Here is a 24,181-nt window from a genome sequence, read left to right as displayed (position 1 = left end):
CATCACACAGGGGTATTATAGAGACCTGTACAACACCTGATGTATAGTGTGTAATACAGTCTGCTCCCTGTATACACCGCTGTGTCTCCTGTGTCACAGTCACCAGCCATACACTGATCACTCTATGGTAACATCACACAGGGGTATTATAGAGACCTGTACACCTGATGTATAGTGTGTAATACAGTCTGCTCCCTGTATACAGCGCTGTGTCTCCCTGTGTCACAGTCACCAGCCAAACACTGATCACTCTATGGTAACATCACACAGGGGTATTATAGAGACGTGTACAACACCTGATGTATAGTGTGTAATACAGTCTGCTCCCTGTATACAGCGCTGTGTCTCCCTGTGTCACAGTCACCAGCCAAACACTGATCACTCTATGGTAACATCACACAGGGGTATTATAGAGACCTGTACACCTGATGTATAGTGTGTAATACAGTCTGCTCCCTGTATACAGCGCTGTGTCTCCTGTGTCACAGTCACCAGCCAAACACTGATCACTCTATGGTAACATCACACAGGGGTATTATAGAGACCTGTACAACACCTGATGTATAGTGTGTAATACAGTCTGCTCCCTGTATACAGCGCTGTGTCTCCCTGTGTCACAGTCACCAGCCATACACTGATCACTCTATGGTAACATTACACAGGGGTAATTATAGAGACCTGTACAACACCTGATGTATAGTGTATAATACAGTCTGCTCCCTGTATACAGCGCTGTGTCTCCTGTGTCACAGTCACCAGCCATACACTGATCACTCTATGGTAACATCACACAGGGGTATTATAGAGACGTGTACACCTGATGTATAGTGTGTAATACAGTCTGCTCCCTGTATACAGCGCTGTGTCTCCCTGTGTCACAGTCACCAGCCATACACTGATCACTCTATGGTAACATCACACAGGGGTATTATAGAGACCTGTACAACACCTGATGTATAGTGTGTAATACAGTCTGCTCCCTGTATACAGCGCTGTGTCTCCTGTGTCACAGTCACCAGTCATACACTGATCACTCTATGGTAACATCACACAGGGGTATTATAGAGACCTGTACACCTGATGTATAGTGTGTAATACAGTCTGCTCCCTGTATACAGCGCTGTGTCTCCTGTGTCACAGTCACCAGCCATACACTGATCACTCTATGGTAACATCACACAGGGGTATTATAGAGACCTGTACACCTGATGTATAGTGTGTAATACAGTCTGCTCCCTGTATACAGCGCTGTGTCTCCCTGTGTCACAGTCACCAGCCAAACACTGATCACTATAATCAGTGTAGGGAGCAGCCCTATGAGTACTATTAGTGTAGGGAGCAGCCCTATGAGTACTATTAGTGTAGGGAGCAGCTCTATGAGTACTATTAGTGTAGGGAGCAGCTCTATGAGTACTATTAGTGTAGGGAGCAGCTCTATGAGTACTATTAGAGTAGGGAGCAGCTCTATGAGTACTATAAGTAGTGTAGGGAGCAGCCATATGAGTACTATAAGTGGTGTAGGGAGCAGCCCCCTATGAGTACTATAAGTGGTGTAGGGAGCAGCCCCCTATGAGTACTATCAGTAGTGTAGGGAGCAGCCCCCTATGAGTACTATCAGTAGTGTAGGGAGCAGCCCCCTATGAGTACTATCAGTAGTGTAGGGAGCAGTCCCCTATGAGTACTATCAGTAGTGTAGGGAGCAGTCCCCTATGAGTACTATCAGTAGTGTAGGGAGCAGTCCCCTATGAGTACTATCAGTAGTGTAGGGAGCAGTCCCCTATGAGTACTATCAGTAGTGTAGGGAGCAGTCCCCTATGAGTACTATCAGTAGTGTAGGGAGCAGTCCCCTATGAGTACTATCAGTAGTGTAGGGAGCAGCCCCCTATGAGTACTATCAGTAGTGTAGGGAGCAGCCCCCTATGAGTACTATCAGTACTGTAGAGAGCAGCCCCCTATGAGTACTATCAGTAGTGTAGGGAGCAGTCCCCTATGAGTACTATCAGTAGTGTAGGGAGCAGCCCCCTATGAGTACTATCAGTAGTGTAGAGAGCAGTCCCCTATGAGTACTATCAGTAGTGTAGGGAGCAGCCCCCTATGAGTACTATCAGTAGTGTAGGGAGCAGTCCCCTATGAGTACTATCAGTAGTGTAGGGAGCAGTCCCCTATGAGTACTATAAGTAGTGTAGGGAGCAGCCCCCTATGAGTACTATCAGTAGTGTAGGGAGCAGCCCCCTATGAGTACTATCAGTAGTGTAGGGAGCAGTCCCCTATGAGTACTATCAGTAGTGTAGGGAGCAGTCCCCTATGAGTACTATAAGTAGTGTAGGGAGCAGCCCCCTATGAGTACTATCAGTAGTGTAGGGATCAGCCCCCTATGAGTACTATCAGTAGTGTAGGGAGCAGCCCCCTATGAGTACTATAAGTAGTGTAGGGAGCAGCCCCCTATGAGTACTATAAGTAGTGTAGGGAGCAGCCCCCTATGAGTACTATCAGTAGTGTAGGGAGCAGTCCCCTATGAGTGCTATCAGTAGTGTAGGGAGCAGTCCCCTATGAGTGCTATAAGTAGTGTAGGGAGCAGCCCCCTATGAGTACTATAAGTAGTGTAAGGAGCAGCCCCCTATGAGTACTATAAGTAGTGTAGGGAGCAGTCCCCTATGAGTACTATCAGTAGTGTAGGGAGCAGCCCCCTATGAGTACTATCAGTAGTGTAGGGAGCAGCCCCCTATGAGTACTATAAGTAGTGTAAGGAGCAGCCCCCTATGAGTACTATAAGTAGTGTAGGGAGCAGTCCCCTATGAGTACTATCAGTAGTGTAGGGAGCAGCCCCCTATGAGTACTATCAGTAGTGTAGGGAGCAGCCCCCTATGAGTACTATCAGTAGTGTAGGGAGCAGTCCCCTATGAGTACTATCAGTAGTGTAGGGAGCAGTCCCCTATGAGTACTATCAGTAGTGTAGGGAGCAGTCCCCTATGAGTGCTATCAGTAGTGTAGGGAGCAGTCCCCTATGAGTGCTATAAGTAGTGTAGGGAGCAGCCCCCTATGAGTACTATAAGTAGTGTAAGGAGCAGCCCCCTATGAGTACTATAAGTAGTGTAGGGAGCAGTCCCCTATGAGTACTATCAGTAGTGTAGGGAGCAGCCCCCTATGAGTACTATCAGTAGTGTAGGGAGCAGCCCCCTATGAGTACTATAAGTAGTGTAAGGAGCAGCCCCCTATGAGTACTATAAGTAGTGTAGGGAGCAGTCCCCTATGAGTACTATCAGTAGTGTAGGGAGCAGCCCCCTATGAGTACTATCAGTAGTGTAGGGAGCAGCCCCCTATGAGTACTATCAGTAGTGTAGGGAGCAGTCCCCTATGAGTACTATCAGTAGTGTAGGGAGCAGTCCCCTATGAGTACTATCAGTAGTGTAGGGAGCAGCCCCCTATGAGTACTATAAGTAGTGTAGGGAGCAGTCCCCTATGAGTACTATAAGTAGTGTAGGGAGCAGTCCCCTATGAGTACTATCAGTAGTGTAGGGAGCAGTCCCCTATGAGTACTATCAGTAGTGTAGGGAGCAGTCCCCTATGAGTACTATCAGTAGTGTAGGGAGCAGTCCCCTATGAGTACTATCAGTAGTGTAGGGAGCAGTCCCCTATGAGTGCTATAAGTAGTGTAGGGAGCAGCCCCCTATGAGTACTATAAGTAGTGTAAGGAGCAGTCCCCTATGAGTACTATCAGTAGTGTAGGGAGCAGTCCCCTATGAGTACTATCAGTAGTGTAGGGAGCAGTCCCCTATGAGTGCTATAAGTAGTGTAGGGAGCAGCCCCCTATGAGTACTATAAGTAGTGTAGGGAGCAGTCCCCTATGAGTACTATAAGTAGTGTAGAGAGCAGTCCCCTATGAGTACTATCAGTAGTGTAGGCATCAGCCCCCTATGAGTACTATCAGTAGTGTAGGCATCAGCCCCCTATGAGTACTATCAGTAGTGTAGGGAGCAGCCCCCTATGAGTACTATTAGTAGTGTAGGGAGCAGCCCCCTATGAGTACTATAAGTAGTGTAGGGAGTAGTCCTATGAGAGATTACAGACTGATATGTAACAGATGATGTGATATCACATAACATGGCGGATATGCGATTTATCATATAACACATGAAATAACAGTAAAAGAAGGAGGACCCCTGGACACAGCAGGGTGGGTGCTTATTGATTTATGAATAGAGCCTGGTGCCATTAGGATACACAGTAACCGCAGAGCCAGTCAGTAATACCCGGGAATACTACATCTGCCAATGTGTGTACTAATGATGTACAGGGAGAGGCTGTGGTCTGGTGCTGGGTAACGCCGGCCACTAAATCACTGTGTAACTACGTCTGCCATGTGTGTACTAATGATGTACAGGGAGAGGCTGTGGTCTGGTGCTGGGTAACGCCGGCCACTAAATCACTGTGTAACTACGTCTGCCATGTGTGTACTAATGATGTACAGGGAGAGGCTGTGGTCTGGTGCTGGGAATCACTATGTAAAAGCAAAGCGTTCTCCCACATCCCAAATCTACAGCAACCTTAGAGGTGACACGCCGTTACTATTATTTATTAACGTTATTAATGTAGTGCTCCCATACCCCACAGCACTATACAACCGGGAACAAACACAGTAACAATGGGGATTCAGCGGACACACCAGCTTACAATCTACACGGAGCTGGAATCTAAGGCACAGACATAAGTGTACATAAATCTCCTGCAGCACTGTATACAAAACGGAGCTCTCTGCAGTGTCTGAGACGCTGACACCAGAAGCTGACAGAGATCGCACAGACGCAGAGAGCACAATGTAACAGGTCGCCATAAAGGGATGACATTCCGGGCCCCTCGCAGTGCAGTGCCAAAGATGTTATTCTGGATGTGTGCTCGATATCTCCTCATGACTCGGAGTCTGCCCCTGAAAACTAAAATCGCTTTTTTTCTATCCCGACTTCATTACCAGGGTCTTACCTCCTGCCCGGATAGGTAAAAAGCCGCCAGCAGACCACCGATGAAGCGGATATTCACCTCAAACACGGACACCTCGGAATTCTGCAAGTCAGTGAAAAAAATGTATGAGAAGACAGGTACTCAGACATTATGGGCAGGCAGGTGGCCAGATCACCCTCTGTCTGCGGGATCATCAGACCATAGGACTTATGGAAGAATCATATATTTATATACACCTGTGTACAGAGAGCGTCAGTCCCTTCTGCTACGACCAGCAGCTAAACACCTACACCACCACCATCATTATCTCTCCTGTATCCATCTGCCCCTCGCCTTCCCCACTGCAGGTACAATTACTTTCTTAGCAGACATTTGTTTGGAGGTGAGGAGAAGGGATGACCGAGGACCCCCCAGGCCTCTGCGCCTGTAACCCTCCACCCAAAGACAGAACGTAGCTTCTACATTACCAGGACAGCTAAGAAACATGACTGTGTCCCAGATGATCTGTGTGTGTGCAGCGACCGGCCAGAGCCTGGTATAACGGATATAGTACATATATATTTCTATATTATTATTACATGTTTCTATAGGAACAAGCAGGGCCACACTCACCACGCCAAAGTCCAGGTTATTCTGCACCCACTCCTGTCCATCTCGGAACTCGTCCAGAAGCCCCATAATATACAGGGTGTCCAGCGCATCCACAATGGTGGCTCCCATCTGTGAGTTTCCTGCGGGCATGGACAATTCATAGTGACGAACCGACACATGCAGAGTTAATGAACCATGTGAGGCTGTGGCTAAAGCGGACAGGAGAGATGCCCAGTGGTGCCAGTCGCATAAATGGATTGGTCACACCGGGTAGTACTAGCAAGCTTATGCCTCGTAACATCAGCACCATAGGGACATTACACAGAATCCCCGGCAGCAGCGATAGCTCTGTATACCGTGTGATTATAGGGACATTACACAGAATCCCCGGCAGCAGCGGTAGCTCTGTATACTGTGTGATTATAGGGACATTACACAGAATCCCCGGCAGCAGCGATAGCTCTGTATACTGTGTGATTATAGGGACATTACACAGAATCCCCGGCAGCAGCGGTAGCTCTGTATACTGTGTGATTATAGGGACATTACACAGAATCCCCGGCAGCAGCGGTAGCTCTGTATACCGTGTGATTATAGGGACATTACCCAGAATCCCCGGCAGCAGCGGTAGCTCTGTATACCGTGTGATTATAGGGACATTACCCAGAATCCCCGGCAGCAGCGGTAGCTCTGTATACTGTGTAATTATAGGGACATTACACAGAATCCCCGGCAGCAGCGGTAGCTCTGTATACTGTGTGATTATCAGGTAAAGCAGCATATTACGCATATATAAGTGTGTAATCAGCAAACATAAACATTTACCAAATATGTTGGTGGAGTGCCCCTTCCTTGCGATAGGTTTCAGCTCATTGTGGCCCCAGCCATATTGTTTATAATTATCCCATGCATGTTTCATCATCTGGAAAGAAAAAACACAAAAAAGTTATAGGGTGACACAGCTGTAGTGTAATATCCTATAATAGAGAGGGTGACAGCAGTAGTGTAATATCCTATAATAGAGAGGGTGACAGCTGTAGTGTAATATCCTATAATAGTGGGGGTGACATAGCTGTAGTGTAATATCCTATAATAGAGAGGGTGACAGCTGTAGTGTAATATCCTATAATAGTGAGGGTGACACAGCTGTAGTGTAATATCCTATAATAGTGAGGGTGACAGCAGTAGTGTAATATCCTATAATAGAGAGGGTGACAGCTGTAGTGTAATATCCTATAATAGTGGGGGTGACATAGCTGTAGTGTAATATCCTATAATAGAGAGGGTGACAGCTGTAGTGTAATATCCTATAATAGAGAGGGTGACAGCTGTAGTGTAATATCCTATAATAGTGAGGGTGACACAGCTGTAGTGTAATATCCTATAATAGTGAGGGTGACACAGCTGTAGTGTAATATCCTATAATAGTGAGGGTGACAACTGTACTGTAATATCCTATAATAGTGAGGGTGACAGACGTAGTTTAATATCCTATAATAGTGAGGGTGACACAGATGTAGTGTAATATCCTATAATAGTGAGGGTGACACAGCTGTAGTGTAATATCCTATAATAATGAGGATGACACAGCTGTAGTGTAATATCCTATAATAGTGAAGGTGACACAGATGTAGTGTAATATCCTATAATAGTGAGGGTGACACAGATGTAGTGTAATTTCCTATAATAGTGAAGGTGACACAGATGTAGTGTAATATCCTATAATAATGAGGATGACACAGATGTAGTGTAATATCCTATAATAGTGACACAGCTGTGCTGTAATATCCTATAATAGTGAGGGTGACACAGATGTAGTGTAATATCCTATAATAGTGAGGGTGACACAGCTGTAGTGTAATATCCTATAATAGTGAGGGTGACAGATGTAGTGTAATATCCTATAATAGTGAGGGTGACACAAATGTAGTGTAATATCCTATAATAGTGAGGGTGACACAAATGTAGTGTAATATCCTATAATAGTGAGGGTGACACAGATGTAGTGTAATATCCTATAATAGTGAGGGTGACACAGATGTAGTGTAATATCCTATAATAGTGAGGGTGACATAGCTGTAGTGTAATATCCTGTAATAGTGAGGGTGACACAGCTGTAGTGTAATATCCTGTAATAGTGAGGGTGACACAGCTGTAGTGTAATATCCTATAATAGTGAGGGTGACACAGCTGTAGTGTAATATCCTATAATAGTGAGGGTGACACAGCTGTAGTGTAATATCCTATAATAGTGAGGATGACACAGCTGTAGTGTAATATCCAACAATAGTGACACAGCTGTGCTGTAATATCCTATAATAGTGAGGGTGACACAGATGTAGTGTAATATCCTATAATAGTGAGGGTGACACAGATGTAGTGTAATATCCTATAATAATGAGGATGACACAGATGTAGTGTAATATCCTATAATAGTGACACAGCTGTGCTGTAATATCCTATAATAGTGAGGGTGACACAGATGTAGTGTAATATCCTATAATAGTGAGGGTGACACAGCTGTAGTGTAATATCCTATAATAGTGAGGGTGACACAGATGTAGTGTAATATCCTATAATAGTGAGGGTGACACAAATGTAGTGTAATATCCTATAATAGTGAGGGTGACACAAATGTAGTGTAATATCCTATAATAGTGAGGGTGACACAAATGTAGTGTAATATCCTATAATAGTGAGGGTGACACAGTTGTAGTGTAATATCCTATAATAGTGAGGGTGACACAGCTGTAGTGTAATATCCTATAATAGTGAGGGTGACACAGCTGTAGTGTAATATCGTAAAATAGTGAGGGTGACACAGCTGTAGTGTAATATCCTATGATAGTGAGGGTGACACAGCTGTAGTGTAATATCCTATAATAGTGAGGGTGACACAGCTGTAGTGTAATATCCTATAATAGTGAGGGTGATACAGATGTAGTGTAATATCCTATAATAGTGAGGGTGACATAGCTGTGCTGTAATATCCTATAATAGTGAGGATGACACAGCTGTAGTGTAATATCCTATAATAGTGAGGGTGACACAGCTGTAGTGTAATATCCTATAATAGTGAGGGTGACACAGCTGTAGTGTAATATCCTATAATAGTGAGGGTGACACAGCTGTAGTGTAATATCCTATAATAGTGAGGGTGACACAGCTGTAGTGTAATATCCTATAATAGTGAGGGTGACACAGCTGTAGTGTAATATCCTATAATAGTGAGGGTGACACAGCTGTAGTGTAATATCCTATAATAGTGACACAGCTGTAGTGTAATAACCTATAATAGTGAGGGTGACAGCTGTAGTGTAATATCCTATAATAGTGAAGGTGACAGCTGTAGTGTAATATCCTATAATAGTGAGGGTGACAGCTGTAGTGTAATATCCTATAATAGTGAGGGTGACAGCTGTAGTGTAATAACCTATAATAGTGAGGGTGACACAGCTGTAGTGTAATATCCTATAATAGTGAGGGTGACACAGCTGTAGTGTAATATCCTATAATAGTGAGGGTGACACAGCTGTAGTGTAATATCCTATAATAGTGAGGGTGACACAGCTGTAGTGTAATATCCTATAATAGTGAGGGTGACACAGCTGTAGTGTAATATCCTATAATAGTGAGGGTGACAGCTGTAGTGTAATATCCTATAATAGTGAAGGTGACAGCTGTAGTGTAATATCCTATAATAGTGAGGGTGACAGCTGTAGTGTAATATCCTATAATAGTGAGGGTGACACAGACGTAGTTAATATCCTATAATAGTGAGGGTGACAGCTGTAGTGTAATATCCTATAATAGTGCGGGTGACAGCTGTAGTGTAATATCCTATATTAGTGAGGGTGACAGCTGTAGTGTAATATCCTATAATATTATATAATAGTGAGGGTGACACAGCTGTAGTGTAATATTATATAATAGTGAGGGTGACACAGCTGTACCATAATATCCTGTACACTAGGGTGATGCGATCACAGCCTAGTGCGTCACAGGACAGTGCTGCTGAGAAAATGGACGATGCGGAGATATCCTCGGGCTGAGCGTTGGCTGCGCACATTTGTCTTTCTCCTCCGATGCTGCAGAAGAAACTATTTTTGCCAATGTGATACAGGAAAGGCAGCCGCTATCTGTGCGCTTGTGGCTGGTTACTTAGTATAATGTGATACAGGAAAGGCAGCCGCTATCTGTGCGCATGTGGCTGCTTACTTAGTGTAATGTGATACAGGAAAGGCAGCCGCTATCTGTGCGCATGTGTCTGGTTACCTAGTGTAATGTGATACGGGAAAGGCAGCCGCTATCTGTGCGCATGTGTCTGGTTACTTAGTGTAATGTGATACAGGAAAGGCAGCCGCTATCTGCACACTTGTGGCTGGTTACTTAGTATAATGTGATACGGGAAAGGCAGCCGCTATCTGCGCGCTTGTGGCTGGTTACTTAGTATATTGTGATACAGGAAAGGCAGCCGCTATCTGTGCGCTTGTGGCTGGTTACTTAGTATAATGTGATATAGGAAAGGCAGCCGCTATCTGTGCGCTTGTGGCTGGTTACCTAGTGTAATGTGATACAGGAAAGGCAGCCGCTATCTGTGCGCTTGTGGCTGGTTACTTAGTATAATGTGATACAGGAAAGGCAGCCGCTATCTGTGCGCTTGTGGCTGGTTACTTAGTATAATGCGATACAGGAAAGGCAGCCGCTATCTGTGCGCTTGTGGCTGGTTACCTAGTGTAATGTGATACAGGAAAGGCAGCCGCTATCTGTGCGCTTGTGGCTGGTTACTTAGTATAATGCGATACAGGAAAGGCAGCCGCTATCTGTGCGCTTGTGGCTGGTTACTTAGTGTAATGTGATACAGGAAAGGCAGCCGCTATCTGTGCGCTTGTGGCTGGTTACCTAGTGTAATGTGATACAGGAAAGGCAGCCGCTATCTGTGCCCTTGTGGCTGGTTACTTAGTGTAATGTGATACAGGAAAGGCAGCCGCTATCTGTGCGCTTGTGGCTGGTTACCTAGTGTAATGTGATACAGGAAAGGCAGCCGCTATCTGTGCGCTTGTGGCTGGTTACTTAGTATAATGTGATACAGGAAAGGCAGCCGCTATCTGTGCGCTTGTGGCTGGTTACTTAGTATAATGTGATACAGGAAAGGCAGCCGCTATCTGCGCGCTTGTGGCTGGTTACTTAGCGGCTGCCTTTCCTGTATCACATTACACTAAGTAACCAGCCACAAGTGCGCAGATAGCGGCTGCCTTTCCTGTATCACATTACACTATCTGCGCGCTTGTGGCTGGTTGCTTAGTATAATGTGATACAGGAAAGGCAGCCGCTATCTGTGCGCTTGTGGCTGGTTACTTAGTATAATGTGATACAGGAAAGGCAGCCGCTATCTGTGCGCTTGTGGCTGGTTAGTGTAATGTGATACGGGAAAGGCAGCCGCTATCTGTGCGCTTGTGGCTGGTTAGTGTAATGTGATACGAGAAAGGCAGCCGCTATCTGCGCGCTTGTGGCTGGTCACTTAGTATAATGTGATACGGGAAAGGCAGCTGCTATCTGTGCGCTTGTGGCTGGTTACTTAGTATAATGTGATACAGGAAAGGCAGCCGCTATCTGTGCGCTTGTGGCTGGTTACTTAGTATAATGTGATACAGGAAAGGCAGCCGCTATCTGTGCGCTTGTGGCTGGTTACTTAGTGTAATGTGATACAGGAAAGGCAGCCGCTATCTGTGCGCTTGTGGCTGGTTACTTAGTGTAATGTGATACAGGAAAGGCAGCCGCTATCTGTGCGCTTGTGGCTGGTTACCTAGTGTAATGTGATACAGGAAAGGCAGCCGCTATCTGTGCCCTTGTGGCTGGTTACTTAGTGTAATGTGATACAGGAAAGGCAGCCGCTATCTGTGCGCTTGTGGCTGGTTACTTAGTGTAATGTGATACAGGAAAGGCAGCCGCTATCTATGCGCTTGTGGCTGGTTACCTAGTGTAATGTGATACAGGAAAGGCAGCCGCTATCTGTGCGCTTGTGGCTGGTTACTTAGTATAATGTGATACAGGAAAGGCAGCCGCTATCTGTGCGCTTGTGGCTGGTTACTTAGTGTAATGTTTTACAGGAAAGGCAGCCGCTATCTGTGCGCATGTGGCTGGTTAGTGTAGTGTGATACAGGAAAGGCAGCCGCTATCTGCGCGCTTGTGGCTGGTCACTTAGTCTAATGTGATACGGGAAAGGCAGCCGCTATCTGTGCGCTTGTGGCTGGTTACTTAGTATAATGTGATACAGGAAAGGCAGCCGCTATCTGTGCGCTTGTGGCTGGTTACCTAGTGTAATGTGATACAGGAAAGGCAGCCGCTATCTGTGCGCTTGTGGCTGGTTACTTAGTGTAATGTGATACAGGAAAGGCAGCCGCTATCTGCACGCTTGTGGCTGGTTACTTAGTATAATGTGTAGGAGATTCTCCTATCATCCTAACTCAGCAGGGAATATTATTCCATTAACTTTTAAAGGTTACATTACTGCTGTTATTTATCAAGCAGGGTTTTTAGTGTCTTCGTTAGAAAAGTGAAGCAGATAATTGGAACGGACTGAGGCGAGAGAGACGGCCTGAAGTGCTGAATAATTGGGGGCACACATACAAAGGCTCCCAGCATTCCCATCACAGGAGACCCTGAATTCCTCTGCTCTCCGGCTGGAAGGAGAACACATTTACTGGATGCCAGCTCTTTGCAGACTGCCGATCAGGAATCTTAGTTACACGCGGGCTCCGTGCCCTCTCTGATCTCCCCTTCGCAGGCGGCTAATGACAGGCAGCTGGCAGCAGCTATTGCAGACCTCCTGTTGTGCTTGAAGCATCGTTAGGAAAAAAAGCTTTTAATTGCCAATAGACAGAGCCGTGAGTGGTTGGCACAGACACAAGATATGGGTTCGATGCCACAAAGCACAATGGGTCAGGAGGAGATGCAGAGGAGGCTAAACATAAGGTTGCGAGAGGAGAGAACTGGGGGAGGGGGGAGGAAGGAAGAATTGTAAATAACCTGGGCAGAAGGTCCATATGGAACGAGGGAGAGGGATCAGTGAAATGAGTGATCCCCGCTGGGATGTGTAGGGATCAGCCATCTCCAATGGCTGCAAATCCACGGGGAGGCGGAGTCCTTGTGCGTCAATAACTCCGCCCAGGAGAAGATCACTAATCAATAACACTGTACAATCTCTGTTATAGAACAAACATGGGAGACCGGACTAAGAGCCAATGTGCTATCGCGCATCACCAGCACCAACTGGGGGTGTCACGTTTATTCCCCCTCCCTTATATCACGCTATCCCGCATCCCCAGCACCACCCGGGGGTGTCACGTTTATTCCCCCTCCCTTATATCACGCTATCCCGCATCACCAGCACCACCCGGGGGTGTCACGTTTATTCCCCCTCCCCTATATCACGCTATCCCGCATCCCCAGCACCACCCGGGGGTGTCACGTTTATTCCCCCTCCCCTATATCGCGCTATCCCGCATCACCAGCGCCACCCGGGGGTGTCACGTTTATTCCCCCTGCCCTATATTGCGCTATCCCGCATCACCAGCACCACCCGGGGGTGTCACGTTTATCCCCCCTCCCCTATATCGTGCTATCCCGCATCACCAGCACCACCCGGGGGTGTCACGTTTATTCCCCCTCCCCTATATCGCGCTATCCCGCATCCCCAGCACCACCCGGGGGTGTCACTTTATTCCCCCTGCCCTTTATCGTGTTATCCCGCATCACCAGCACCACCCGGGGGTGTCACGTTTATTCTCCCTCCCCTTTATCGTGCTAACGCGCATCCTCGCACATCTCTACGCCTGTCATGTAATCGCCTTTTCCAATTCGTCTCACACTCCGGCTGATACAGAGCTGGTAACAAAATGGCCGCCAATTACCCAAACACAAAATAGTGGATGCAAACATCGCATTTTAATGCGCAGATTCATATACATCTCCGGCTACGTCCAGACCCGCTTGGGCAGCGTATGTGCCTAGCCTGGGACACCTCATCATTGTGCACCTGAATGCGCACAGGAGACCCCACGATTTCCTTATGTGGCGAGCACTGGGTGACTGTGCGGCCTGGCTGCGGCTCAATCAGCGCCATCACCATGAAATCCCCCTGCCTCCGCTGATTACGGGGTTAGGTCAGTATAAGGTGGTTCATCTTTATCATCACGTAAATGGCAGCGTAGTATCTACGCCATCGTCCCGCTCTGACGCAGGGGCCCTGGCCTGCCACGTATCTCACCTCCTTGATTTTGTCCCTTTTCTCTCGGTTCTCGGGATCCCCGGGGTCCCCGCTCTTTAGCTCCGGCAGGTTGGGGACTGGCGCCAGCGGCATGGGTTGGTTATCTTTCTTTTTAAGTTCTTCCATCAGTTTGTTCTTCTCGGTCTGGATCTCTGCCCTGATCTCATCTCGAGACTTCTTCAGCTTCTCCTTGGCCTCCTCTAAAGCGCGCTCGTGGTCCGCGCGGATCTTGTTCCTCAGCTGCTCCTCCTCCTCTCTGGAAGACAAGAGAACATGCAATGGTCTGTGGGACACAATGGCTGACACACAGAGCATGTTATACACAGAGTGTCATTGGCTATAGAGAGGACACTCAGACACCAGGCCGTGTGTCCCCTGCACTAGCTTCATGTCCTGCTTACTAACAATGTAAGGTAAACAGGAATTATATTCCATTCATATGATAATAAAGGGGAGACGGCTGCGAGGCGGGAGCACGGAGGGCAACGGCTGCGAGGCGGGAGCACGGAGGGCAACGGCTGCGAGGCGGGAGCACGGAGGGCAACGGCTGCGAGGCGGGAGCACGGAGGGCAACGGCTGCGAGGCGGGAGCACGGAGGGCAACGGCTGCGAGGCGGGAGCACGGAGGGCAACGGCTGCGAGGCGGGAGCACGGAGGGCAACGGCTGCGAGGCGGGAGCACGGAGGGCAACGGCTGCGAGGCGGGAGCACGGAGGGCAACGGCTGCGAGGCGGGAGCACGGAGGGCAACGGCTGCGAGGCGGGAGCACGGAGGGCAACGGCTGCGAGGCGGGAGCACGGAGGGCAACGGCTGCGAGGCGGGAGCACGGAGGGCAACGGCTGCGAGGCGGGAGCACGGAGGGCAACGGCTGCGAGGCGGGAGCACGGAGGGCAACGGCTGCGAGGCGGGAGCACGGAGGGCAACGGCTGCGAGGCGGGAGCACGGAGGGCAACGGCTGCGAGGCGGGAGCACGGAGGGCAACGGCTGCGAGGCGGGAGCACGGAGGGCAAGGGCTGCGAGGCGGGAGCACGGAGGGCAAGGGCTGCGAGGCGGGAGCACGGAGGGCAAGGGTTGCGAGGCGGGAGCACGGAGGGCAAGGGCTGCGAGGCGGGAGCACGGAGGGCAAGGGCTGCGAGGCGGGAGCACGGAGGGCAAGGGCTGCGAGGCGGGAGCACGGAGGGCAAGGGCTGCGAGGCGGGAGCACGGAGGGCAAGGGCTGCGAGGCGGGAGCACGGAGGGCAAGGGCTGCGAGGCGGGAGCACGGAGGGCAAGGGCTGCGAGGCGGGAGCACGGAGGGCAAGGGCTGCGAGGCGGGAGCACGGAGGGCAAGGGCTGCGAGGCGGGAGCACGGAGGGCAAGGGCTGCGAGGCGGGAGCACGGAGGGCAAGGGCTGCGAGGCGGGAGCACGGAGGGCAAGGGCTGCGAGGCGGGAGCACGGAGGGCAAGGGCTGCGAGGCGGGAGCACGGAGGGCAAGGGCTGCGAGGCGGGAGCACGGAGGGCAAGGGCTGCGAGGCGGGAGCACGGAGGGCAAGGGCTGCGAGGCGGGAGCACGGAGGGCAAGGGCTGCGAGGCGGGAGCACGGAGGGCAACGGCTGCGAGGCGGGAGCACGGAGGGCAAGGGCTGCGAGGCGGGAGCACGGAGGGCAAGGGCTGCGAGGCGGGAGCACGGAGGGCAAGGGCTGCGAGGCGGGAGCACGGAGGGCAAGGGCTGCGAGGCGGGAGCACGGAGGGCAAGGGCTGCGAGGCGGGAGCACGGAGGGCAAGGGCTGCGAGGCGGGAGCACGGAGGGCAAGGGCTGCGAGGCGGGAGCACGGAGGGCAAGGGCTGCGAGGCGGGAGCACGGAGGGCAAGGGCTGCGAGGCGGGAGCACGGAGGGCAAGGGCTGCGAGGCGGGAGCACGGAGGGCAAGGGCTGCGAGGCGGGAGCACGGAGGGCAAGGGCTGCGAGGCGGGAGCACGGAGGGCAAGGGCTGCGAGGCGGGAGCACGGAGGGCAAGGGCTGCGAGGCGGGAGCACGGAGGGCAACGGCTGCGAGGCGGGAGCACGGAGGGCAACGGCTGCGAGGCGGGAGCACGGAGGGCAACGGCTGCGAGGCGGGAGCACGGAGGGCAACGGCTGCGAGGCGGGAGCACGGAGGGCAACGGCTGCGAGGCGGGAGCACGGAGGGCAAGGGCTGCGAGGCGGGAGCACGGAGGGCAACGGCTGCGAGGCGGGAGCACGGAGGGCAAGGGCTGCGAGGCGGGAGCACGGAGGGCAACGGCTGCGAGGCGGGAGCACGGAGGGCAAGGGCTGTGAGGCGGGAGCACGGAGGGCAACGGCTGTGAGGCGGGAGCACGGAGGGCAACGGCTGTGAGGCGGGAGCATGGAGGGTTTAGGTTTGTACTGAGCAGATAGACTGGATGTAAATGTAGAGTCAGTGATAACATGGGAACATCTGTATGGAAAAAATGTGTTGAGTTACACAACACTTCTCTGCGCGAAAGACAACGCATTCCTCACTGCAGCGTGAGATCCAGCTGTGCGCTGTAATAACCAGCTATAAGACACAGCAGGACGCTGCTCCCTGAGCTCATTAAGCCAGAAACATGCAGACCTGACTGTTACTCAGAAAAATACAATTTCATATCTATCGCAGTGTAAAATAAAAGACGTACCACGTCCGCCATCCCAAATTATATACGTAATTCCCACATTTTACTGAAAAATCCTTAGGGCAGCCATATAGAATTATCACAATAAGAATATGGGCGTCATGCACAAGTCTCTAATATCAGTTCTAGGCAGATGTGACCTGCAGGGAGCAAGATCCAGGCATCAGCTACATCTAACTACTGTGATAAGCAAGTACTAGTACAGTACCATGGCGTCCCCATTCCTGGCTGCTAGTACAGTACCATGGCGTCCCCATTCCTGGCTGCTAGTACAGTACCATTGCGTCCCCATTCCTGGCTGCTAGTACAGTACCATGGCGTCCCCATTCCTGGCTGCTAGTACAGTACCATGGCGTCCCCATTCCTAACTGCTAGTACAGTACCATGGCGACTTCATTCCTGGCTGCTAGTACAGTACCATGGCGTCCCCATTCCTGGCTGCTAGTACAGTACCATGGCGTCCCCATTCCTGGCTGCTAGTACAGTACCATGGCGTCCCCATTCCTGGCTGCTAGTACAGTACCATGGAGTCCCCATTCCTGGCTGCTAGTACAATACCATGGCATCGACATTCCTGGCTGCTAGTACAGTACCATGGCGTCCCCATTCCTGGCTGCTAGTACAGTACCATGGCGTCCCCATTCCTGGCTGCTAGTACAGTACCATGGCATCGACATTCCTGGCTGCTAGTACAGTACCATGGCATCCCTATTCCTGGCTGCTAGTACAGTACCATGGCGTCCCCATTCCTGGCTGCTAGTACAGTACCATGGCGTCCCCATTCCTGGCTGCTAGTACAGTACCATGGCGTCCCCATTCCTGGCTGCTAGTACAGTACCATGGCGTCCCCATTCCTGGCTGCTAGTACAGTACCATGGCGTCCCCATTCCTGGCTGCTAGTACAGTACCATGGCGTCCCCATTCCTGGCTGCTAGTACAGTACAATGGCGTCCACATTCCTGGCTGCTAGTACAGTACCATGGTGTCCCCATTCCTGGTGTTAGTACAGTACCATGGCGTCCCCATTCCTGGTGCTAGTACAGTACCATGGCGTCCCCATTCCTGGCTGCTAGTACAGTACCATGGCGTCCCCATTGCTGGCTGCTAGTACAGTACCATGGCGTCCCCATTCCTGGCTGCTAGTACAGTACCATGGAGTCCCCATTCCTGGCTGCTAGTACAGCCCATGGCGTCCCCATTCCTGGCTGCTAGTACAGTACCATGGCGTCCCCATTCCTGGCTGCTAGTACAGTACCATGGCGTCCCCATTCCTAACTGCTAGTACAGTACCATGGCGACTTCATTCCTGGCTGCTAGTACAGTACCATGGCGTTCCTATTCCTGGCTGCTAGTACAGTACCATGGCGTCCCCATTCCTGGCTGCTAGTACAGTACCATGGCGTCCCTATTCCTGGCTGCTAGTACAGTACCATGGCGTCCCCATTCCTGGCTGCTAGTACAGTACCATGCAATCGACATTCCTGGCTGCTAGTACAGTACCATAGCGTCCCCATTCCTGGCTGCTAGTACAGTACCATGGCATCCCCATTCCTGGCTGCTAGTACAGTACCATGGCGTCCCCATTCCTGGCTGCTAGTACAGTACCATGGCGTCCCCATTCCTGGCTGCTAGTACAGTACCATGGCATCCCCATTACTGGCTGCTAGTACAGTACCATGGTGTCCCCATTCCTGTCTGCTAGTACAGTACCATGGTATCCCCATTCCTGGCTGCTAGTACAGTACAATGGCGTCCACATTCCTGGCTGCTAGTACAGTACCATGGTGTCCCCATTCCTGGTGTTAGTACAGTACCATGGCGTCCCCATTCCTGGCTGCTAGTACAGTACCATGGTATCCCCATTCCTGGCTGCTAATACAGTACCATGGCGTCTCCATTGCTGGCTGCTAGTACAGTACCATGGCGTCCCCATTCCTGGCTGCTAGTACAGTACCATGGAGTCCCCATTCCTGGCTGCTAGTACAGCCCATGGCGTCCCCATTCCTGGCTGCTAGTACAGTACCATGGCGTCCCCATTCCTGGCTGCTAGTACAGTACCATGGCGTCCCCATTCCTAACTGCTAGTACAGTACCATGGCGACTTCATTCCTGGCTGCTAGTACAGTACCATGGCGTTCCTATTCCTGGCTGCTAGTACAGTACCATGGCGTCCCCATTCCTGGCTGCTAGTACAGTACCATGGCGTCCCTATTCCTGGCTGCTAGTACAGTACCATGGCGTCCCCATTCCTGGCTGCTAGTACAGTACCATGCAATCGACATTCCTGGCTGCTAGTACAGTACCATAGCGTCCCCATTCCTGGCTGCTAGTACAGTACCATGGCATCCCCATTCCTGGCTGCTAGTACAGTACCATGGCGTCCCCATTCCTGGCTGCTAGTACAGTACCATGGCGTCCCCATTCCTGGCTGCTAGTACAGTACCATGGCATCCCCATTACTGGCTGCTAGTACAGTACCATGGTGTCCCCATTCCTGTCTGCTAGTACAGTACCATGGCGTCCCCATTCCTGTCTGCTAGTACAGTACCATGGCATCCCCATTCCTGGCTGCTAGTACAGTACCATGGCGTCCCTATTCCTAACTGCTAGTACAGTACCATGGCGTCCCCATTCCTGGCTCCTAGTACAGTACCATGGTTTCTCCATTCCTGGCTGCTAGTACAGTACCATGGTATCCCCATTCCTGGCTGCTAATACAGTACCATGGCGTCTCCATTCCTGGCTGCTAATACAGTACCATGGCATCGACATTCCTAGCTGCTAGTACAGTACCATGGCGTCCCCATTCCTGGCTGCTAGTACAGTACCATGGCGTCCCTATTCCTGGCTGCTAGTACAGTACCATGGCGTCCCCATTCCTGGCTGCTAGTACAGTACCATGCAATCGACATTCCTGGCTGCTAGTACAGTACCATGGCGTCCCCATTCCTGGCTGCTAGTACAGTACCATGGCATCCCCATTCCTGGCTGCTAGTACAGTACCATGGCATCCCTATTCCTAACTGCTAGTACAGTACCATGGCGTCCCCATTCCTGGCTGCTAGTACAGTACCATGGCGTCCCCATTCCTGGCTGCTAGTACAGTACCATGGCGTCCCCATTCCTGGCTGCTAGTACAGTACAATGGCGTCCACATTCCTGGCTGCTAGTACAGTACCATGGTGTCCCCATTCCTGGTGTTAGTACAGTACCATGGCGTCCCCATTCCTGGTGCTAGTACAGTACCATGGCGTCCCCATTCCTGGCTGCTAGTACAGTACCATGGCGTCCCCATTGCTGGCTGCTAGTACAGTACCATGGCGTCCCCATTCCTGGCTGCTAGTACAGTACCATGGAGTCCCCATTCCTGGCTGCTAGTACAGTACCATGGCGTCCCCATTCCTGGCTGCTAGTACAGTACCATGGCGTCCCCATTGCTGGCTGCTAGTACAGTACCATGGCGTCCCCATTCCTGGCTGCTAGTACAGTACCATGGAGTCCCCATTCCTGGCTGCTAGTACAGTACCATGGCGTCCCCATTCCTGGCTGCTAGTACAGTACCATGGCGTCCCCATTCCTGGCTGCTAGTACAGTACCATGGCGACTTCATTCCTGGCTGCTAGTACAGTACCATGGCGTTCCTATTCCTGGCTGCTAGTACAGTACCATGGCGTCCCCATTCCTGGCTGCTAGTACAGTACCATGGCGTCCCTATTCCTGGCTGCTAGTACAGTACCATGGCGTCCCCATTCCTGGCTGCTAGTACAGTACCATGCAATCGACATTCCTGGCTGCTAGTACAGTACCATAGCGTCCCCATTCCTGGCTGCTAGTACAGTACCATGGCATCCCCATTCCTGGCTGCTAGTACAGTACCATGGCGTCCCCATTCCTGGCTGCTAGTACAGTACCATGGCGTCCCCATTCCTGGCTGCTAGTACAGTACCATGGCATCCCCATTCCTGGCTGCTAGTACAGTACCATGGTGTCCCCATTCCTGTCTGCTAGTACAGTACCATGGCGTCCCCATTCCTGTCTGCTAGTACAGTACCATGGCATCCCCATTCCTGGCTGCTAGTACAGTACCATGGCGTCCCTATTCCTAACTGCTAGTACAGTACCATGGCGTCCCCATTCCTGGCTGCTAGTACAGTACCATGGCGTCCCCATTCCTGGCTGCTAGTACAGTACCATGGTTTCTCCATTCCTGGCTGCTAGTACAGTACCATGGCGTCCCCATTCCTGGCTGCTAGTACAGTACCATGGCATCCCCATTCCTGGCTGCTAGTACAGTACCATGGCATCCCTATTCCTAACTGCTAGTACAGTACCATGGCGTCCCCATTCCTGGCTGCTAGTACAGTACCATGGCATCCCCATTCCTGGCTGCTAGTACAGTACCATGGCGTCCCTATTCCTAACTGCTAGTACAGTACCATGGCGTCCCCATTCCTGGCTGCTAGTACAGTACCATGGTGTCTCCATTCCAGGCTGCTAGTACAGTACCATGGTATCCCCATTCCTGGCTGCTAATACAGTACCATGGCGTCTCCATTCCTGGCTGCTAATACAGTACCATGGCATCGACATTCCTGGCTGCTAGTACAGTACCATGGCGTCCCCATTCCTGGCTGCTAGGTACAGTACCATGGCATCCCCATTCCTGGCTGCTAGTACAGTACCATGGCATCCCCATTCCTGGCTGCTAGTACAGTACCATGGCGTCCCCATTCCTGGCTGCTAGTACAGTACCATGGCGTCCCCATTCCTGGCTGCAAGTACAGTACCATGGCGTCCCCATTCCTAACTGCTAGTACAGTACCATGGCATCCCCATTCCTGGCTGCTAGTACAGTACCATGGCGTCCCCATTCCTGGCTGCTAGTACAGTACCATGGCGTCCCTATTCCTAACTGCTAGTACAGTGCCATGGCGACCCCATTCCTAGCTGCTAATCACATCACTGAGCAGGTGACATGCACAAACCTAGATGGTTATTCAGCTACAAAATGAAGCAGTATATTCTTTGCTCTGGTCTATGTTCCTGTACGGTATTACCATTAAGCTGTTATTCTTTTTTTTCCAACACTTAAAGAGGACGGAGACTGAGCATTAATTACCAGCGCAGCGCAGCAGCGCACATCTGAAGTAAACCACAGCAACTGATTAATATGAAAATGATCCAACCTTTATATAGCTCCAACACATTGTGCAGCGCTGTACAGAAAATATATACTTATCGTAGCGGTGGCGCTTACTGTCTAACTGCTTCACTACACTCAGTACGGTACTGGACTTTGGGAGGAAAGCAGAAGAGCTGGAGGAAACTCGCACCAACACTGGGAGAAACACAAACTCCACACAGAACCGAAAACTGTCAGGCTGCAATGCCGACCACTGTGCCGTCACACTGTCCAATGTGCAATAGTCTAATAGCTGGTAGCTAAGCCGTCAGTGCAGATCTGCACCAATGAGCAATGTTAGTAAATAACATTCATATTTCAGACATCAGGCAGCCATAGTACCTAACATTCCACCACATACATCAAAGTCAGTCCTTCCGCCTCCTGGGGGATACACCAGCGCTAGTAACGATCTGTATAAACCTCTTATTTCACAATAACACTAATGAAATCATACGTTTCTATTCTATGAGACATTCTGCTGTACAAACTTCCAGATTTATTCCAATCAAGAAAGACAGATAAAATTGGGTTCCAGGTATAGTTCCGGGATACACGGGGGCCGTACAGCATAAATGGAACTGGGCCAGAGAGAATAATTGATCCTGGAAATGGAGAACAATGTCATTGTGTCTCTAAAAATAATTTCTAATTAAATAAAATAATAAAGGGTGGAAATGGTTCTACTCCCAGATCGACTCCTGCGGTTTCCCGTAACGCATCACAGCCCTGACTGAAATGGCCGCTCCCGCAGAGAGGGTCCTTTGTGACGGACAGGCAGACAGAGTTGGATTGTGTCATATAGTCCCTCAGAGACCGTGACAAAGGATTAAGTCAGCAAATGGAGCCTCTGAGAAACGTATAGACGCGGCGCGGACGCACAACATGGTGAATATTCAGCTGTTCTGCTGTAGAAATGGCAGAGAACAGACCAGAGAGGGGAATGAATGTAAACAGACTCCTGGGAAATGAGGCACAAACAGGATTCTCTCAGGAGTTGCTGGAACAAAGACCCATAAGAGGGAACAGAATAAAAAAAACAAGACAGCTAAATACATAATGGCCAGAAAATGCCAGCGAGGCACCGAGTGAGGCACAGGGTGAGGCCTGGCGGTCACAGCGAGGAAAACAACCAATGTCAGGGCAAAGACAAGGACAACTGCAGAGCATGGCTATTGGTGCAAGGCCAAACTAAAGGTAAACTAGTAGTAATGGACATCTCTAAGTACAGGCAAAGCCAGACGTGTTTCTGACATGTATAATAAGTCATGGACACCAATGCAGCACAGGGAGACAGACGTGTTTCTTAAAAATAAAAAATGTATTCAGGTGTAAGGATGAGAGTGACATGTTACCAAGGTATAAGAGGGTAAGGATGAGGGTTAAGGGTGAGAGTGACATGTTACCACGGTATAACAGGGTAAGGATGAGGGCTAAGGGTGAGAGTGACATGTTACCAAGGTATAAGAGGGTAAGGATGAGGGGTAAGGGTGAGAGTGACATGTTACCAAGGTATAAGAGGGTAAGGATGAGGGTAAGGATGACAGTGACATGTTACCAAGATATAAGAGGGTAAGGATGAGGGGTAAGGGTGAGAGTGACATGTTACCAAGGTATAAGAGGGTAAGGGTGAGAGCGACATGTTACCAAGGTATAAGAGGGTAAGGATGAGGGGTAAGGGTGAGAGTGACATGTTACCAAGGTATAAGAGGGTAAGGATGAGGGGTAAGGATGAGAGTGACATGTTACCAAGGTATAAGAGGGTAAGGATGAGGGGAAAGGGTGAGAGTGACATGTTACCAAGGTATAAGAGGGTAAGGATGAGGGGTAAGGGTGAGAATGACATGTTACCAAGGTGTAAGAGGGTAAGGATGAGTGGTAAGGATGAGAGTGACATGTTACCAAGGTATAAGAGGGTAAGGATGAGTGGTAAGGATGAGAGTGACATGTTACCAAGGTATAAGAGGGTAAGGATGAGGGGTAAGGGTGAGGGTTACATGTTACCAAGGTATAAGAGGGTAAGGATGAGGGTAAGAATGAGAGTGACATATTACCAAGGTATAAGAGGGTAAGGATGAGGGTAAGGATGAGAGTGACATGTTACCAAGCTATAAGAGGGTAAGGATGAGGGGTAAGGGTGAGAGTGACATGTTACCAAGGTATAAGAGGGTAAGGATGAGGGGTAAGGGTGAGAGTGACTTGTTACCAAGGTGTAAGAGGGTAAGGATGAGGGGTAAGGGTAAGAGTGACATGTTACCAAGGTATAAGAGGGTAAGGATGAGGGGTAAGGATAAGGTTACCAATGTATAAGAGGGTAAGGATGAGGGGTAAGGGTGAGAGTGACATGTTACCAAGGTATAAGAGGGTAAGGATGAGAGTGACATGTTACCAAGGTATAAGAGGGTAAGGATGAGGGGTAAGAATGAGAGTGACATGTTACCAAGGTATAAGAGGGTAAGGATGAGGGGTAAGGGTGAGAGTGACATGTTACCAAGGTATAAGAGGGTAAGGATGAGGGGTAAGAATGAGAGTGA

The 24,181-nt window shown here is 50.2% G+C and overlaps 1 protein-coding gene across 1 annotated transcript in view; it reads right to left on the bottom strand.

Moving 5' to 3' along the window:
- MAN1A2 (mannosidase alpha class 1A member 2) overlaps positions 1-24,181 on the bottom strand; it is an 85,795-nt gene that overhangs the window by 12,350 nt on the left and 49,264 nt on the right. The window contains exons 2-5 of the mRNA XM_088462273.1: positions 13,817-14,072; positions 6,373-6,469; positions 5,569-5,687; positions 4,978-5,058 (exon numbers count right to left, since the gene is read on the bottom strand). Coding sequence (XP_088318399.1) covers positions 4,978-5,058; positions 5,569-5,687; positions 6,373-6,469; positions 13,817-14,072 — 553 coding nt within the window. The remainder of the gene's footprint in view (positions 1-4,977; positions 5,059-5,568; positions 5,688-6,372; positions 6,470-13,816; positions 14,073-24,181) is intronic.

The sequence above is a fragment of the Taudactylus pleione genome, unplaced genomic scaffold, assembly GCF_031769625.1.
Source record: "Taudactylus pleione unplaced genomic scaffold, aTauple2 ptg001181l, whole genome shotgun sequence".
Classification (NCBI taxonomy): domain Eukaryota; kingdom Metazoa; phylum Chordata; class Amphibia; order Anura; family Myobatrachidae; genus Taudactylus; species Taudactylus pleione.
Note: the sequence above shows the minus strand (reverse complement) of the source record. Positions and strands in the feature narration are given on the sequence as shown.